Below are 20,245 nucleotides of genomic sequence, written 5' to 3'. Positions count from 1 at the left end.
TTGCAAGGCTGTTCCTGTCATACCTGCAGGGGAAATAATCTCAGATGTTGCAGAGAGCATCTTTCTATTGATCCTTCCCCAACAGCCGTTAACTTAGAGCCACTCAGTAAGGAGATGGAAATGCCAGAAATGAGGAAAAATACACCAAAATAAGCAGAGACCTGTAGTGAGCCTATCCATTATCCACTTTCTGATAAACCCCAGTCCATATGACAGAAACTACACTTCTGAGAAGCCTAAGGAATCAGTGGATGCTGCATTACAGAAGAGTCTTTCAGATATCTGACACTGCTGGGAATAAACTCCTGATGGACCACGACCAAAAGAAGGACATGAGCTAGCAAAGAGAACAAAGATCAGAAGTTATGCAGGGATGCTGAGTACACTGCTCCCAGTTTCTCTCTATCTCCAGGTGCTGGGTCATGCATGACTAGATTTCCCAAGCAGTACCTGGTGTATGGCCAGCAGCAGCAGTATTAGAGGCTTAGCTTTCAGGCCTTGCTCTCCAGGGACTTCCTCCACTTGGAGCAGAGGCTTTGATCCTGAGTAGTACATTTGCACAAAAAGAACCTGGGTATGATTTTAAAGAGAGAGAGAGAGAAAAGTGAACACAAGCTTTGCTTCTGCATCTTATGTCTCCAATCTGCTCCTTGAAAATGGCAAAGACATCTCAGACATATTGTCAAAGGACCCAACTAATTTTTCAGCCTAATCCATTCTTTGTATCTCCATGAAAAAATAATATATATATATATGTATATACAGAAAATTCTTGAAATTAAGGCAGTTTTTCACTTCCATGAAAGCAGGGAGGGATCTTAGGTCCCAGCTTCTTATGGGGACCCTCTATCTTATTCACTGCTCCTGTGCTGCCCACAAGCTGCCAGCATGACATCCTCATCCACTCAACTCTCTCTTTTCCATTTCATCCTTTCTGGACTAATTAGGTGAGAACCGTCTTCAAGTCAGACATAATGCTGAAATCTAAAAGATCTAAATATAAAAAGTGACATCATTTCTTACGGGCATGCATTCCCACCTGAGAGACTCTGGTTTCCTTCACAACCCCTCTTTGTGGCCAGCAATCTTCCAAGATTATTACTTAAAGATAAAATGGTTTCTCCAACACATTCATCAAATCAGGTGATGATAAGGCTGATTAATCCAGGAACCTCCATCCTTCCTGAAAACAATAAACTGCAAGGCCTACAGACAACAGGATGGAAAATATTACAAAACTTATTTTAAGAAATGCTCTGCTTTTTCTCTATCGAAGCCATCCTGAATTCCTGTCTTCCTACATGTTAAAGGATAACACATAGAATCACAGAACAACCCAATTTGGAAGGGACCCATAGAGAATACTGAGTCCATACTGGACCACCCAAAAATCAGATTGTATGTCTGAGTAGATAAATAAGGATGGTTCCAGAGAAGGTGATTAAAGTCATTAGAGCAATAGGAAGGCTAAAAAATATGAGTGTCTTTCGTGACCAGATGCACAAGAGAGACAATCATTGTTTACAAAATAACTGGCAATTTGGGCACTCCCAATTATTCTCTCTTACAGCAGAGGACAAAAATGCATTTGCAAAGGTGAAAGCGCAGCTGAAGAGAGGAAACATTTTCTGAGCAACACACAGCTGATCTATGAAACTCAACTGATAGACTCAAAAAGCATTAACCACTCGTACAGAAAATAAGAACATTGGAACATTTCATTAGAAAGGATTATTGTTATTATAATTACTTGGAAAGGCTATAATTTCTCACATTTCCAAGTATAAATAAATAACTGTCTGAAGATAGAAAGGCATTCCCCCATATGGTGGGAATAGTTTGTAATTGTCCACGATGGCAATTTCTTGCATCTCTCTGAAATCTCTAATGCTGGGCACTGTCAGGAAGGACTCCTGACTGGCTGAACATCGTACAATGGATCCTGTCTCATGATTCACATCTTCACAGATGAAAATACAGGTTGTGTGTTACAATGAAAAATAAGTATTAATGCGATGGAAAGCCTGACAAGACAAATCCAGGTAGCAATACCCAAATTCTTGGCTGCCCCCTGCAGTTCAAAGGAGATCAAACACTGTTTTGTTGTTTGATACTGGGAGTTTGCTTGCTATTTGAATACCTTGGACTTTTATCTTTTAATGAGATGCTGATGCTTTATGGAAGATACTGTAGAATGGCATCTTCAGAAACAATTCTGAAGTACACAGTGTAATGTAAAAACTTGTTGAGCAGCCCAGACAGAACAAACAGATTACACAGGAATAGACAGAATAGACAGGAATAGATGCTTTCTATTCCTCCCTTTATTCCTTATTTCTAATGATACTGCCCTGATAGCTCTTCTTGAATTTAGTTTCTTCCATTGCTTACTCTCCCTCCAAGCTCCAATTCCTCTAACTCTTTTTTGAAAGAGGGATTTAAGGTAGTAACTAATTGTTAATGCTTAATAGGAAGCCATTATAGTTTAACAGGTAATAAGATACCATAAATAACACTGCTGGTAATGCACTTTTAAATGGTTAAGGATGTACTTGAAAGCGTAACCACACAAAGCCTGCTTCTGTTACTTTAAAAATGAAACTCATCCTTCCAGAAATTAGCTTCACATCCATCCGAAAAACACAAGTTTTACCAAGAAGAAATGGATGCAGGATTGAGAGACATATTCAGCAAGGGACTCCGACTGCATCAGGGGAGAAACATGGAAAGAACACGCTCTAATAGCTGGAAACAGCTGTTTTTTCTTCTATCCTCTTACAGTGTACAGACCCTGCTTCTCCTTCCTGCTCTGGTGGTGGCCAGTGCTTGGCATGTTGTCTTTGCTCAGCCTGAACTACTGTTATCTACAGACTGGCCGTGGCCAAAATGGCACAGGTCTTCATCTTGTGAGTGAACTCCCCCAGTATTCATGGGAATTGGATTTGAGATTTTAGGCTTTATTTTTGTGTGTGTGTGTTCTTCAGATGTTAAGTATTCACAGAACCATACTCAGGTTGAAAGGGACCTCAAGGATCATCAAGTTCCAACCCTCTGTGAAGATCCGTATGAAGTATTAACATCACATGATCTTATCATCACATCTTTGCAGGCCCAGCTCCAGCCAAATTCTCACAAATTCTTCCTGCTAATATCTCATTTAGCTTATACATCTTAATAAACCCCCACTGTTTCTGAGACGATATAATGAATCGCCACAGGCTACAGCAGCTGGCTTACATGTTTATGCCTCTATGCATATATGTCCATGTACATGTGTGTGCTGGGTCTAAAAACACCAACCTGCACGTATTTACCTCAGTCTCACACAATACTCCTGCCATGTCTGTCTCTCTAATATCTCATATGGCAGCAAGCAGCAGGGGCTGCGCATGAGTCACAGCCACAATACACTGCACAGCCAGAGCCTCTGACAGAATATACAATAGAGCTGAGATGTCAGTGGAGGTGGCTTTGGAGTACTTTAAAAATGCTGTTCAAGTGCCAACTTTCACCTCCAAATACGACACTTTGTTCGCCCACCCACTTTCGTTCCAAGTTAAATGTTCCTTTTACTGCAACTCGACAGCTTTAATTATGAATTTATCTGTCTTTTTCTATCCCTATAACTGTTCAGTCTCTCATTTGTCCTGCTAAGATTTTTGATATGCTCCTAGATAGCAGCTGTATACTGTCACCACAGTACAAGTGGCCTGGTCAGACTCTCATTTGCAGGCTGGGCATCAGACCAAAACCTGCAATAAGCTGTTTGCCTCGAAAGCACAAATCTCATGTGTTCCCTCTGCAGAGAAAGAACAGAGAGATGGGGACACAGTGTGCTGATGAGCATCACTGTATCAGAACCACAATGCTTTCCTTTGCTCTTATTGCCTGAGAAACTTAAATACATATAAAATTCTGACCTGAGGAAAACGTGGATCCCACTGATGGTTTCACTGAGGATGCAGCTCCTTCTATCATATTTTGCCCACGACAGAAGACATCCATTTTAAACACTAATGTTTTAAACAGTAGCAGCACACGTAACCCTGCCGCCATCAATGCTGTGCAGGACTGATGTGTGGTAAAGCCTTCACCACCTAGCTCTGCAATAATGTTATATGGAGTGTCCTAACACTGCCTCTTAAACACCTGATCCATGGTCAACCCAAAATTGTCGCATCTGGCTGCATTCAAAATGACTGTAAGTCTAAACATATCAATCCTCTCATTATCCTTTGTGACTTCTAGGAAAGACTCTATCCCGTTCCAGTGTCAGCACTATCCTGGTCTATAAAGATCACCTCAGACGGAAGTGCATATCCCTCATAATCCAGTCTTTTGGGAGATATTTCATAACTTCATAAATTAATGTTGATTGCTTTAGAAGTAAATTTTTATCCCAGCATGTGAAGGGACCCAATGACTTCCACATTTCAAGTACAATTTTAAGGGAAAAGGACTGTACCACAGAAATACAGATGCTCCTAATCAATACGAAAATGTCTAATACCAGGCAGTAGCAATGTGCCTCACAGAAAGGGCAATGCAGAGCCCATTTGTTCTGCTGGATATATACAAGTTCATTATCGGTACTCCAGTCAGATCTGTACGTGTACAGTAATTTGAATAACCTTCGATATGATAGCATGCAGTCCTTCTGTGATTCCTTTTTCTGCCATTTGCTCTTTTCATCTCATCCCTTCCTACTGCTGTTTAAATTGCTATTATTAGCTATTAAATGATAAATGAATTACCTCTGAAGTAAGCATGAATAATTGTTCCCAGCCTGAGATAGGCTTGGACTGGTATTTGGTAACAGTCAACAAGATCTGTGTGGCTCCCAAGGTTATTTCATAATAATAATAAAAATCAATAGGAAGAAAACAGGGACAGCTCCAGAAAGTGTTAATGAAAAGTTGCTGAATTACAGTGGCTCACCTGTGCACAGCTACATAAAAGCCTTCTGAATACCAAATACATTAATTATAGACTGCATTGCTCGGCTGAACCTCCACAGAATTCATTGGGCTTGTATTCTCACACTAACAAAGGAGAGACGCTGAAGAGTGCTGGATGAGAAGGATGAAGGGAGGGAGGGATGGAAGAAAGTTCATGTTCTTATTTACAAAACACAATTATCAATATATATGTACTGAGAGTAAAATCTGAATCCAGTAATAGATCTAAATCCAAAGTTGGAGGTGTTTCCTCTCATGAGCAGGCACATCAAGGTTTTACGTCAGACCCTGGACAGAAAGAAGATACTCCCCTTTTGCAGCATCTGTATGAAAGAGCACTGTAGAGTATATATGTATTTAAGCAATACCTCCTGGTAGTCATAAACTGATTCTGACTCCTTACAGTAATGTGAGTCTACCCCAGAACTCTGCAGCTGCTCTCATAGCTGACACACTCCTTTACTGTTAAAAGTTAGGCGGTGCCCTTGAAGAGTTATATGAAATACATTAGCAGCTCCTTTTGCTCCATGTTCTACACCACTAACATGACACAGTATGGCAAACACGAAACTTGGATTTACCTAATAAGCTATCACCATCACCATGCCCTTTTTGCTCAGGCATCCAAACACAGGAATATCACATTCATAGATGTTCACAAAGCAGTAGAAACTTCAAATTCCTCTAACAGCTACATAACCTGTGACCAAGCTAAAAAATGGAATCAATAAATAACCTCTCCTTCTGAAAGCTGCCCCAAGATATTTAATGTCTACAGATGATCAAGGTTAAAAATGTTCCAAATCTTTACTTAAAAGAAAAATGAACGTTCAATCAAACAGAAATCTGAATCAAAACTACCAGATGATTCCTGCTGATGTTTTCCAGGGAATTAGATTCACAAAATGATGAAAGAGCCCTTTCATCTCCATGCATGTGTCAGAGGACTCCCCAGAGTCCAACCGTACAGACTGCCCCAGTGGATCAGGTACTCAGCCTGTTGGAACCATGAGGAGATGGGGCATTTGGGAGGGTGAAGCACTGTCTTGCACTCAAACACTTCAGCCAAAATTAGTTCCAGTTCATATAATTTAAACGAACAAACAAAAAACTGTAACAACAAATGAAACCCACATTCACCTGTAAGCAGAGGAAGACACAAACCAGGAAGCAAGGGAGCCATTTGCCATCACTGCACAGAACTATCATGTCGTAATTCTGCTGTTTAAATATGTGTTAAAGATGCATGAATTGAAACCAACACGCCTCGTTCCTTCTTTGTTCTTTTGCTCTTTGAACTTCCCACCTTTGGGTCTGCTTCACTCTATTTTGATCTGAATGGCATTTTGGCCACATAGCTTAAAAGATGAGCAGAATTGCTTGCACAGCCATAATCAGGCGAGGATGCATTACAGAGAAGAGATGGGAAATCCAACAGTTCAATACTATCTAGGATTGTGATGGTGCATCAATGAAGTATAGGAGAAGAGCAAGCACAGTTCCAAATGATCTACAAATCCTTCTTGTATATTATTGGATTTGCCATCCACTCACTGACCATTTTAACTGCTCACTGTATGGAAGATGAATAGATTGCACCTGGACAAAGGGCCATGGTAGTGATTAAACATTCTGCTTCTGATTAATATCACAGTAAGGTATATTTACCATCTGGGGAGGAGAGAAATTTATCTCTGTTCAAGAAACATAAGAAATGATAAAGAAACACAAGAGATGAATAATATCTGAGTCAGCAGAAAACACTTAATGACTTTGCAAGGGTCTGCCTCAGTATGTAAGAAACACCTCCCAAACAAAGGGCTACAACTGCTGCAGTGTTTGCAAAACACTCAAAGGCACAAATGCAAAAAGAGAATGAACAGAAGTGCCATCCGTTCAAAACATGAGGAAAAAGGGGAAAACACCCTTAACAAGGTAATGCTTTCTGAAACCTGCTCTTAGTGAGCAGTCACTTCTCATCCTCTTTGTGGTCATGAAAAATGTGAAGTTACCTGGGCAGCACTGACTTAAAACCCAATTGTTTCATAGCAAATGAGGCATGAAACTTATTATCAAAAAACATGATGTCTGAAGTACATGCTGTCATTTTGTTTTCCCAGAAGACAGCTTCCGAATGCCTGAACTGACTGCAAGACATGGCTGGAAATACAAGAATTAGTGGCTCTTCTTGAGCAAAAGCAGAGTTGTGAGGCCAACATCTACAGCACTGTATCTTTGTGAGATAAGAGAGTAAAATGCCTCTACAATCAACTGATACATTACCTTGTTTTTCAGAAGATGGCTGCAAAATGCAGTTAACCCTCCACATATTTGACATTTGACTTGGCAGAATGGTCCTTAAAACTGGCCTGCTGGTAGAGGAATAGCCTTTTGATGCAGAAAAACACCTATAAAAAGTTTCTGAAAAGAAAAACCCACAAACTACTAAGTTCTTTAGTAGGTCTTGTGCAATATGAGGGTGACGGCACCTAAACAAGTGTGAGAGTTAAGGAGAAATGCCCCAGGGGCACAGGATGCTAACTAAAAGCTGGCTGATACCTTGAACAATTTAACCACTAGACAGGCAGTTATGAGAATTGTATTAGGATGATCAAGAGTTTGTTCCATCCCCAGATGCATCTATGCTTCTGAAGTTTGCAGGATGTTCTCTGGATGATATTCTTTTTGGAAACATTTAAAGAATCACTTGTTTTTGTCTTCAACTAATAATCATGGGAAGCAATATATTAGGTACCAACAACCTTTGGAGTACTGGTTCCAGGACTCTGCTAGCACATCATTTACATACCATTTAAACAGAGCTAAAACAAAAGTCCCCTTACTAGACTTTCCCCAGTTTTAGAAAGGTACAGCATTGAGTAGAGCATTGAGTAGGAAGTAAATAGGAGGTTTTTGTGGAGAGAGAATATCTGAGTAAGGAACTTGCAGTGTACTGTAGAGATTTCAGAGTTAGACTATTTCCACACAGTCAAGCACTTTCAGGTAATCCAGAATCCTATGATCTCACTGCATCTCATGGCAATAATCTCAGTAGTTACCTGTTGGTCTTTAAGACAGCTGCCCTTAGAGAACCAGAGATGAAGAGTTGTTATGTGAATTTCATGTTCTCCAAGGATTTCCAGGTTCTGGGGGAAATACTCTACTGTTCTATTAGTAATGTAGCCCCAGAGACAAAAATTCAACTCCCTTTTTGCTTATTTTCAGATATAGCTACTTTGTTACCCTGCCTCTGCTGGGAACTTACTACACAGTTAATGCTCCTGAATGACTTCATATACTGTATGTGCTAGACTGAGGTCAAGAAGGAATTCTTGCCTGTGTTCCAAAATACATTTTGTTAGGACCACTAAAGGTTTAGCACACCTTTCTTCGGCTCACTGGAGACTGTACACTGAACACTATGAAATCAGGTGGGAGAAATCCCCCATTCACACAAGATGCCTCCATTAGACCAGTCATTTCCCCAGTAGCTATTACCTTGCTTCGATCTACCGCTCACTGACTCTGACAGAGCAAATAGTTTATTCTAGAGAAGTAGCCAGTGTCCAGCCTGCTCCTTCATCCTCCTCACAGCAGTAGCGGAAAAGTAAGGCTGCAAAATGCCCTGAGCAGAGAGAGCTCTAAGAGGAAAATTAAAAGACACATCCAGTTATAAACGTTGACAGGTGAAAATGTTCGCTGTTGGAGGGAGATGCTGAGATGCCAAGTCAATGCCACGCACACCAGACACCATGACAAAAAAAAAGACACAAACGCAGAACATGAACCGTAGGAGTTTCGTAACATAAAAGACCTCTGGCTTGTGATCTATGTACCTTTGCCATGAGACATATCACCTGGAAGTCAGATCTGTCCAGTACTGGATTAACTTCTCTTTCCATGGCTTGACCTGTCACCCGGAGTACTATAGAGACGGGCACTCAGAAATGCACATTTAGAAAATTAGATAGATGTATTGAACATAAGCACTGTGCAATTAATCTCACTGATCACAGCTGGAGTGGTCAGAGCAATTTCAGCATGTTTTCTGCAAAATAGAACCTTATCAACTAAATAAAGATCGTATTTTCATCAAGGTCGAGTGACAGTCATCATTTTCTTCTGACACTGTTAATCCTGCTCTGATAGGAAACATCCATATGTGTATCTTTCTCTAGGTGAGAAAGTCAGTCAAGACAGTCTTCTGCAACACGCTCTACCAAAAACAAACTTAAGCTGCAGTCAGACCCATTGGCTCCCACTTAAACACCCACTATTCATTACACAGTACAGAGGTCTGGAAAAGGGATTGCCTGCAAGGTGTTTAAACCACCTCTGCTCACAGTGTAAAGCACACAAGAAAGACATCCCACAGTGTAACCATTTAGGTCGCTCCTGTGTAGCACCTGCAGGCCCCGAGTTCAACTCTGCTTTGGCAAAGGTACAAAAATAATTTGGGTTATTTCCATCCTCACAAGAGGAAAGCATAGAAAGTGTTCAAGTGTTTTTTGTGGTAACTACAGAAGACAACAGCACTGGTTCTAAGCTATAAACACTTCCTGCTCCTTAAACCATGAAAGACAGCTCTAGTCTTGGCAAAAGTAGACTATAATTACCATTGATGTAGTGACACACCACCAGTAAGCAGAAAGACTCTGCTGAGCTCCCTGTGCTACCTAAATGGAGAAAGACTGGATTTCATCTTTACAGAGTAAGATTAGACCGAGTGGAACCCCACACTGCAACCTCCAGTTCTGATGGATAATCAGTTTTTTATTTCATAGTCTATGCATTATTTTATTTCAAAGTCTGAGCTGGGGGAGAGGCCTGGATACAGCTGCTCTCCTGCCCATAGCAGTGTGCTCTCTTTATTCTGCATTCTTCCTTTGGTTGCTTTAGGCCTCTTATTCCCTCTAAAATCAAATTATGCAGTTCTCTTGGCGAGACTCAAAGAAACCCAGAAGCAAAATATTAATTTTCTGAATCAGAATCAATAAGCTGCACAATCCTTTTCAATGAATTATTTATCATAAAATAGAATACACTTACAAGCCAAGCCCCTTGGTCCCCACATCTCCCTTTTCCTGATCTTTTGCAAAAAGCTCCTGTAATATGGCAAATCTTTAGACAGGAGCAAACAATGTAATGTTTACTTGTACTACAAATGCCAACTAATTGCACCTAACCCATCAGAACTCCATAAATCTGCAATTCCACCCACTGGAGTGAAAATGAACAAGTAACCATCACACTGCCTTCAGCAGTGACATCCCATCCCCAGATGACCCAGAACCTTGAAGGGACAGAGCGCTTTGCTTTTGACCACCACAAACAGATATGGAATGGCATGGGAGCTGTACAAGGTAAGGGATTTTTCTTTAATTCTTAACTTCTTTAAAAGTATTTGTCATTAGAGAGCTGCTATATTGGTAAAGGTTCATCGCCCACACAACATCAGGAAAAATGAAATGAATGCTCACTAACATGAAACCAACCAAAGAAAAAGGTAATGGAAAACCACACAAATGAGAGAAAGTGCTCATGGAGTTGGTATGACCAACTTATTTTCAGTGTCTGGGACAAGTCAGAGTTCAATATTTTCCTTCCCTGAAGTTACTTTCATGCAAAAACTCCTCCAGCTCTAATTCAGAATTGGAAAATCTGATTTATATCTCAAATTCATCCACCTGGCCAGGCTTCAGTAGCTCTCTCTAATGAGACACCAACGATTTCTCGGATGGCTGTCCCCAGTACTGAAACCATTTAGGATACATGTTAATTGCTTCATTTATGTGTTCATATGTACAAGTGAGCACAGCTATACAAAAGGAATGTCTCTATATTTTAGTTCTCTTTTTTTCATTGTTCCCCATAAACATTAAAAACCACGAACAAGCTTGTAAGAATGGTTTCAGGCATGAGGAACAGGTGGTGCGAATGTCAGTTAAGTATTCCTGCAGGGGGAAGACTGGAAGTTTGCTGTAAATTATGGGGGCATTTCTGCAACAGAAAAAATTGGCTTTTCATTGATGAAGCTGGAAGCACTCTTTGATAACAAACCCACTGGGAACTTCAAATCATATCACATCACTCAGTTATTTTTTCCTCCATTTGTCTTGGAAAAACAATATTGCAAGAGTAAGTGCTTGCATGTAGAACTAGGAATAGCATGGTTTAGAAAGAGCACATACATTTCTGCTTCATCACAGCTGAAGCATCCCATATTCTGACCTTTACCCAGGCCAAATTCCCCACATATGAGGCAACCTCACTTGCATACATCCCATTGAACACAGGAAGCTAAGAAATGAATTTTGCAATTAGGAAAAAACACCTCCCATATGGTTGTTTGGATAATGACTTCATCACACGCACCAAAAATCACAAACCTATGCTTCATATGTCTGTAGGATACAATGCTGTGAGGAAAAGAGGAATGACTGTGCGAATCCTTGCAGAATCAGGCATACTGTTTCTAAATCATACCATCAAAGTCCTTCACCTAGAGAACATCTTCCCTGTAGGAGATTGACTCCACAGAGGAGATCTGAGGTGGACAGAGTATCACCTGAAACTTCAGTTTCCTGTTGATGAATTCACTGAGACAGTGCCATCCATATGCTCAAGTAATATTTTGAGAGGAAAATGAAATTTGTAAGGAAACTGTCACTGACCTTTGTGCCCGGTCTGTTATTGTTATCTCTTCCTCCAGATCTAGGAGTAGCGCTGCCTGAGCCATCACCTTCTTGCTGCAGGGCAAGGATTTGAGGTGCAGAATGAGCAGAGCAAGGCAAAACTTGCTTCCCATCTCCTCCAGCTCTTGAGTTCCCAGCTGCAGGCCCTGGTGGAAAAAAGGAGGAAGTTTCATTGCTGAGTGTACAAAGCGCAGGTGTTGGGAGACTGTTTTTCAGAAGGACAGCTCTTAGTATTACAGTATCACCTCATTCAGGTTCCCATACAGTCAATCATGAATTCAATGATAGCATTTGTTCTACAGGATCTATTCTAAAATAGCTTCTATTTTACAGAGGCAACAGAGGCAAGTAGTGTAACTGCTCTGGTTACTTACACTGAAGTTGTCACTGTACAAATTAGACTCATACCCCAAGAGGATCTGACTAAATACACTCTTACAAATCATTAGGTCTCATCTTTTTTCTCTCTCTAGAAGCGTCATCTCCCTAAGCAATGGGAAACAAATAGGTTTTATGACTGTAAATACTGGACAGTGGCAGAGATTAGAGAAAAAACAGTGAAGAGGGGAAGGAGGGAACATCTTTAACAAGTTATGAATTGCTTTTTAAGAAAATCAATTACAAAGTAATTGCAAAATAACAAATAACTCTGAGGAATTTCTCAGTGTATTAAAAGCCTATGTCTCTAGTAGGGACGTGCAGGCAAAGAAATGCAAAAACAGGACTGGGATTATCAACATCACCTTTCCAAGAGGACTCCTTCAAGCTGTGGATCCTCACATGGAAGAGCCCTGACTTTGAATTGTCTGTGCATGCTTTTTCACTACTTAAAAAAATAAAGACCCAACAAAAAAGTAACACATCAAGGGCCTACATAGGAGTAATCCGGTGTAATTACTGGTAGTTTCTCACAAGCAGTGAGATGGCAAGAGACCAAAAAAAACCTCCAAAACCACAAAAGAGTCACCGAAAATAACCCAAAGAAACTGCAAAATCCCTCATCTTTGGCATTTAGTGATCACATCATGTGTTACTCCTTAATGCTATCACACCAGGGGTTGAATCAATTGCTGAACAATTGCAGCCTTTGTCAGTATCAGCCCCGTGTGCTTTTGAAGCACAAACCATTTCTGCAGCCAACCTTCTGACAAGAACTCCAATCCCATTTCCAAGACTGTTTCCTTAGCAACTGCCATAAGTCCGTGCTCACAGCCCTGGCACCAGCCACAAGCACAGTGTGTGCTCCACACCAGCATGGCCTGCTCTTGACCCTTCACTCGGTGTTTGTTAGTGCACATCTTACAGGTAACAGAGCCCATATATTATATATATTATATATTATATATATATAATATACCAGTAACTGATAACAGGGGGCTGAGCTCCAGTCTCCTGTTTCTTAGTAGTTAGTTTTGTTTTGCCTTCTTTAATTTGTTTATGTTTCCTATGTAAGGTTGCACTTATAATTTCTCTAGGATCTTCTGCACAGCTGAGAGAAATTGGGAGCCAACAGCATGGAGGTGGATGGAAAAAAGAGGCTTCCCAAGTGACCATCTACAGCTCCCTTGTAATGCTTTTTTTTGGTTCATGCTTGTTAGAGGCCACAAAATGTCTTACAAGGCGAATGCCTTCACTTCAACTCCAGCAAGTCCAGCATGTACAAATAAAATCTAACATTAAAGCAGCCCTATCTGATAACAAACACATTTTCCTATAGTAACCACATTGAAATTCTGCTTGTTTTCTCAAACTATATGAATAAATATGAATAGGTAATTATAATAATGAATAATGAACAAATAATGCATTATTTTGAGCTTGTACATATACTGAGTGGTTGGACAGCTAGATAAGCAGAGGACGTGCCTAGAAGAGCACACAAACAATATGAGAAAACAGAGCCTCCCTGCCAGGCGTAGACAAAGGACTCTGGAGATCTGACTTCTGCTCTCAGAAAGTCTCTTAAATATCTTTAAAGCAGTCAGCAAATCTCTAACACCATTTCTTCTCCCATCCTAATCACTGCAAGCTTTGCTAAGTAAGAGCCAGGTGCAATGAACTATAGTAATTATTAATAATGGGAAGAAAATAGATGAAGAGGCTTAGAGGAACCAATGGTCATTAATACAAAACAACGAGGGCCTAGCAGCTCTACACAGATTCCTCACTTCCATTATTTTACTTCAGAAGACATTTTAGTGTGGCAGTTACAATTGGCAGGTGGAAATGGTGACATTTCTGAGCAAAAATAAGTCACTTCCACAGCAAAGGAATTATTCTCTCAGGGGTAAAAAATACAAGGAACATCTTGGGGCTTTCCCTGGGGTGTATCTTAGGGTCCTGTTTCCAGGATCCAGGCAGCACACTAAATACCTATCAATCCAGGAGATGCGAATAGTGACAGTGCTAAAACTCAGCCTGTGGGCTTACAATTCCCCAGGGTTTTATTCAGGATATGAAGAGGCCTTAGGAAACTATGAACAGAGAAATAATAATAATAAAAGTATAATACACCTGAGAAGCCTCAGACAGTAAGTGCTCATGCTCTGAAGTTAGCTGCTTTATGATGGACCCATATTGCTTCGAGAACAGACAGCTCGGGAATAACAGCTGGAAACCTCAGCTAGAACATTACAAGTTAACACATTTAATTCACTTCAAACACAGGCAGTCTTTTATTTTCCAACTCAGACAATGCTCTCCCTCTTCTTCCTCAGCTCTCAGCAGAGGCAGGAGCTGGAGCTGCATTGGTGACTACCATTAAAGTGAAGATGCTGACAGAACTGATGCATCAAACTAACAGCATTAATGATATCTGCCAGCAGTGCCAAGAGCTGGTGCTCTGGGTAGAAACCAGCCCCTCCTGCCTTGCTTGAAATTCTTGAAATTCTACAAGAGATAAAGAAAGAGAAGTGGTGAACTTTTGATTTTGGTTAAGAAGCTCCACAGCAGTCAAGCTGGATTGTTTCTACTCACAGTGACAATATATAACCCGTTTGCCACTACCATGCAGGAGGAAGCTGTTCTACCTGCCATCAGGTCCTCTGCAATGTCCTGAACTCTCAGAGACCCTATCTTTCCCCATCACAATCCTACATGGCTCCATCCTCCTCTGGAGGCATCTGTATGAGAAGCGGAGTGCAGTGCAGTCTTCCAAGCCAGCAAAATCTAAGCAAAGTCTGAATCAGAAAACTGTACCAGAAAGCTGCAGACAAGATCATCAGTCTTAATTAGTTTAGCCTCATGGATATGCTAACAAAGGTATTCTTCTTTGATGATCAGCTCATATCTTTGCATAGTTTCTGCTCTTCATAACATGAAAGTGCCAGTCTGGATCAGCATTGGCTCAATACACACATTGCTGCGCAATACAAATATGCCCACTGGTCCCCTGGGCCCCCTCATGCATGTCTTTTGAAGACATAATGTTAAAGGATAACAGGTTTATAGTTTCCTGGCTGTTATAAAGAATAATGGAACTAGACATTATTTGCTAATCTCTTCTCATTTTTTCATACCACAGCAGACAGTATGGTAAGAGACATCACCATGCTCTAATATCTGGATGTATCTGTATATATGATTTGGTGGGAAGAAACATTCCAGAGGAACTCAACATGGCTAATCAGATGAATTAAATGAACACAACCTATTAGCTCTTGGTCTAGTTAAACCAGTACATTTGTTCTCTGCCCAAACTGTTTTTATCATAACAGGGCAGTGAGGTGTTCATCTGCATCTCCTAAATGACACTGTGTCACAGTAATAGGAAACACGGAAGGAGGGGGAAAAATAAGAAAGCTATTCCGTGATTTATCATTTGGCCAAGATAATGGCAATAAAAATTCTCCTAATGAAAGTTGATGAAATTATACCGGAAAAAGAGTTCATTCGCATTCAGCACTGATGCATCAACTATATATTCACAACTAAATGCTTCCAACGTCTCTCAATTTACCTAAAAACACATCACAGGCTAAGAGACAATGTAATGGGAAAACTTCGTTATTCATTACTCATATGCTTTAAACAACCCCACAAGCCAAAGGCAGCGATAGTTTCATAACACAGATATTGTTGAAGGTGGAAGGACTCCAGAAGTTAAATTAGAATTTTCTCTCTCCACCAGGGTAACAAGAGCTGCAGTTAAACTGGAGTTGAAAGATATTAATAAACACAAGTAGACAACAGATTTCAGAGCCATCATTTTTCTCTTGCGTTCAGAGAAAAGGGATCTTTGGCACACAGTACGGTCACTTTTGGGCACTGTTCAATCCTTGAGGCAATATTTTTCCCTGCAAACTTACTTCCAGTCAACACATACACACACACATGCAGAGTATACTCTGCATCTCAACAGCTTTACACATGCACAATGGTTATGCCCTAAGGCTGGGTATAAATAAATTGGCAGTCTGGTTTCCCACTAATTCCATCAGTGAGCTCTCCATTGGAATACTAATAGAAACTACTTCGAGGCTGCACAGGACAAACCACACAGCTGAATGAAACATTTGGTGCCTGCAGATGAAATTTTAGCCTGGGCCAGCCCCAAAAGATAGTGTCCTTTAAACCCCTGTGAAAGAAAACATGCTGATGCACAATGGGGAACCAGCTATTGAGATGAGGACAGTAGGGAACAAGCCAGTTTTTCTCATGGCCCAGAGATCCCTAAGCAGTAGGTATGACATTCTAAACAGACAAAGTTTAGGGGATAGAAATTTGGGCCAAAAGATTTCAAAGGGATTAAGCAAGCAGAAAAGGCTGAAGATGGAGAAAAAAAATTGGGTAGCTTGAATTTCTAGAAAGATGAGAGGGGTTGAGTTAAAGACAGAAGATAAAAGGACTGGAGAGATAAAAGGATGAGAAAGAGGGAGGGGTGGTTGAGGTCAGTGGATGCTGATGTGGAGGAATGATAACAAGAGGAAAACTAATGGAAACCTCAATCCCCATCTCACTGTTGGAGAGGTGTGCTTCGTTATGAATGCCCATCCTCGCTTTCCTCAGTACTTTGGCTACTAGGTGAGGAAACAAGGCCCAGCTTGCTGTCAACCCTCCCTGAAAATCTGCTGAATTTAGCTGATGCTCTGATTCAGCTGGGACTGAGCAAACTTCTTTGTTTCGTCACAAGATGGGTTATTGATTTGTCATTCAAACGGACTCTTTCCCTGGCTAAAGATGCTACAGGCTAGATTGTTCAAGGGATGGAGGAAAGCAGATCAGAGAGCAGAAAGAGGCCTGAAAGGCCTGTTTGTAAGAGAACTGAGGATTTAGCAAATGGTAAAACTGGTTGTCAAGTTCTACTTATTCAGATAGCATAGATAGCCAACCAAAGTAAGCATAAAGATGGGGATATATTCTCATCACCCTCCCCCAGAGACTGCACACTCACACAGAGCAGTAGTGGTTGGGTATGGAATGCTTCCATACTTGCTGGATGCTGGTGCACCTCTTTCGCATTGCTTCCTGAGATGGAAGGTAGTACATGGTACCAGAAGGTCCAGTTTTGCCAGATCACTTCTTGGGTATCACTGGGACCAATGCATACATTTATGTGGGGCATAACTGTGAAAAGTGGCTGAATCAGGAATAAAAGATGGACAAAAATAGAAAGCAAAACCAACGTAGATGAGCCATAAAGAAGGTCCAGAGGGCAAAGAACAAAAGTAGTGGGAATTGTCAGTATGTTTTTGTTGTTGTCATTGTTTGTTTGTCAGGAAAAACAACAACAACAACAACAAAACAGAAAATAAATAGAAAAAATAAGTGCTAATTCTTGAAAGAAAACAAATAGTGCTCCAGATAATTAACTCTCCTACTTGGCAGACAAGAAGAAGAAATGGGGAAACTGTTCAAGGTCATACAGTGATTCTGGGGCAGTGTAAGAAAAGAAAACTACTTTACACTGGTGACAACCAAGTGCTTTGTTCAAGAACATTTCTGTCTTTAATGCAGGTTCCAGTACTGGCAACAGGTTAACTGCTGTTACCCCATCTGACTGTGCCTTCAACATTCATCTGTAGTCTACCCACGGCTTTCTCTCACTCGTACACCTTCTGCTGTGTGAACTCTATGGAACCTGGAACAAGTCACAGCCAGGTTATAGCCTGAGGTGCCTGAAGATTAAATGTGAGGTGGAGCTCTAAGTACATCTGAGAGTCTGTGTCAAATGAATTAGCTCATAAAAGCAGTCTGGGAAAGCAAGAAGTTGAATTTTTGCAAGTCCTAAATTGGCAGTTTAATCCCTGGATCACTTTTCCTCCCTCTCTACTTCCACTTCTCTGCTTGTATGAATAACTTCAGCATACAGAAAAGTGAGCAGACTCCAGGCCCACCCAAGCATTTTCAGCTATGAGTTTAACTCATTTGGCCATATTTCACCGTGGGAGTTAAATAACTTCCTAATCCTGGCTGGTGATCACCACATGCTTGGCAACAAAAGGATTTATGATGTTTATTCTGGCTAACGTAAATACAGATGCTATTCAGAAAGCGTCTAACCTGTTTTGAACATTCTTAGTACAGTATTTGTCTCCATAATGTCATTCACTATCAGGTTCTCCTGGTTAATTATGTGTTATATAAAGAACCAATTGTATCTTTTCATGAAATGCCCTCCATATTGTTCTATGTTACACAACACCTTGTTATTTTTCTGTGTGGCTTTAAAGCAGAGCAAGTATTTATAGTTACTGGGAAATTACAAAGTAGATTTTATTTTGAAATTCACTATACTATAATCTGCAATATAGAAAGCTTTGAAGCCTTTCCCTCTTACTCTGATAAAACATATGCCATTCTGCCCATCCCAGAGGTGAAATATGTATTGACCAAAATGACACAGCAACACTAGTACGCTTTTCTTCCCCATACAAAATAAGACCCCATGATGGATCATGGTATCACACTTGCACCAACATAATGATTTAGGCACTAGAGTGCATTTAGAAAGAAGCCAGCACAGCATGACCCAGACATCACAGCATGCTCCAGCCTGATAGCTGTCTGCCCCACAGGATCTCTGGTGCTCTGTTCCCATGCTAGCACATTACAGACACAAGCAGACCGGCAAAGCTGCATGTTGGCCTGATAGCAACGTTACATGGAGTGGAATTTAATGGGGTGGCGAGTTTGCTTCCTGCTATGCTGCCACCAAATATCCACATCACTGTGAAGCCTCTCCCCAGCACAGTGCTGAGTGTTACTGCTGAGCTCTCTGCACTCTTTCCCTTTCTCTCTCAATAGCTCAAGTATCACTAATACTCTCCCATATCGAATCTGCCTTCCAGGCCACTGTGTGCTTCCTCTAGCCCCCCCTTTCATTATCTCTTTTGCCTTACAAAGAAAATAACTCATAACAGACAAAGCAGTCCAAAGGAAGTACTACCATTCACGTCTATAGGGATATTATAGCATCTTCCAAGCCTACATTTTCTCACATACACAAGCATCTTACTCACTTTCTTCTTTATTGTTGCTGCTGCACATGGCACAGATATCTTTATTGAGCTGTCTTTCTAATCGCTACTTATGTTTTCCTGAACAGTCAGAGCTAATTCAGAACCCAACCATGTGTTTGAATGCTTTAAACTATTCCTTCAAACATGCTTTACCCCGCCACCGTCTGTATTTTATCTTCCATTCCCGTAACCACAGTCTTGCTGTCCTCCTTCCTACTGTATAATTCATATCAGCTGCAAACAGTAAATCTTAGCATTTTACTGTTCTCCTCATTTCTCAGTCATTAAAGAAATACAGACCAAAACAGAGTGGTAGCTGGAGTCACCTTACTATCCATTTCTTCCCACCCCAGTGATGATTAATACATCCCACCTATTTTTCCAGACTTTTAAGTAGATTTTCACTATACAAATGACCCTTTTGTGCCTCACCCCAAAACTCCAATCCCTTTGGGATTTCTTTTGGGTGAGGGAAACTCTCTTCTCCTTAGTTCTGACTTAACTAGGATGTCCACCAATGCTGCTCACTTAAATATGAGTCTTAACAAATGACAAACTTTGTATACTGCATCTCCCTTCACTCATGCCATCAAGGCAATTAACTCAGTCACTGTGCTTCCCTGCCCTTGTGTTTCTCGTAGGTTTTTTCTTTTTTTGGTGGTTCTCAACCTCTGGAGTAAATTTTAAAACATAAGGAATCAGAATGAGCACATTGTTTAGCATGTTTGAGATGTCTGCTATCTACCCCACTGGCCATTATTAATGATTTTACCAGTTTGAATCTTCAGTTCCTTTGTTCCCTTATAACTCTTACAGCAATAAAACCTGAGGTTTACCTGATTCTGTGTGTTGTAGCCTTGGTTGAATATAAAATAACACCGACAGATAACGTGCAGACATTGTCTTCCTGCATAAAACAGCCAGAGTGGTCCCACAGCATTCTGCTCTGTGCCTGTCCTGGCTGCCTACCAGCTCTGCCAACATGCCTGTGGCCCCAGGACAGCTTAAATAGCTCCAGCATGCATCCAAATCTCAGCCTTCACAATTCCTTATTATTCCAGTCCTGAGGGTCCACTGTTTCCTTCCAGAGCCTTTTGATTATGCCTTGGAGCATGCTTCTTTTTTCCAGATC

The 20,245-nt window shown here is 40.8% G+C and overlaps 1 protein-coding gene across 2 annotated transcripts in view; it reads right to left on the bottom strand.

The window, feature by feature from the left end:
• Window positions 1-20,245, bottom strand: part of LOC146755900 (cytosolic carboxypeptidase 4-like) — a 328,030-nt gene that overhangs the window by 124,555 nt on the left and 183,230 nt on the right. For both annotated transcript variants that reach the window (XM_085525040.1, XM_085525039.1), the window contains exon 6: window positions 11,633-11,799. In XM_085525040.1, coding sequence (XP_085381166.1) covers window positions 11,633-11,799 — 167 coding nt within the window. The remainder of the gene's footprint in view (window positions 1-11,632; window positions 11,800-20,245) is intronic.

This window comes from Coturnix japonica, chromosome 29, assembly GCF_054131305.1.
Source record: "Coturnix japonica strain WE chromosome 29, WE-NBRP24, whole genome shotgun sequence".
Classification (NCBI taxonomy): domain Eukaryota; kingdom Metazoa; phylum Chordata; class Aves; order Galliformes; family Phasianidae; genus Coturnix; species Coturnix japonica.
This window is presented reverse-complemented; position numbering and strand designations above follow the sequence as displayed.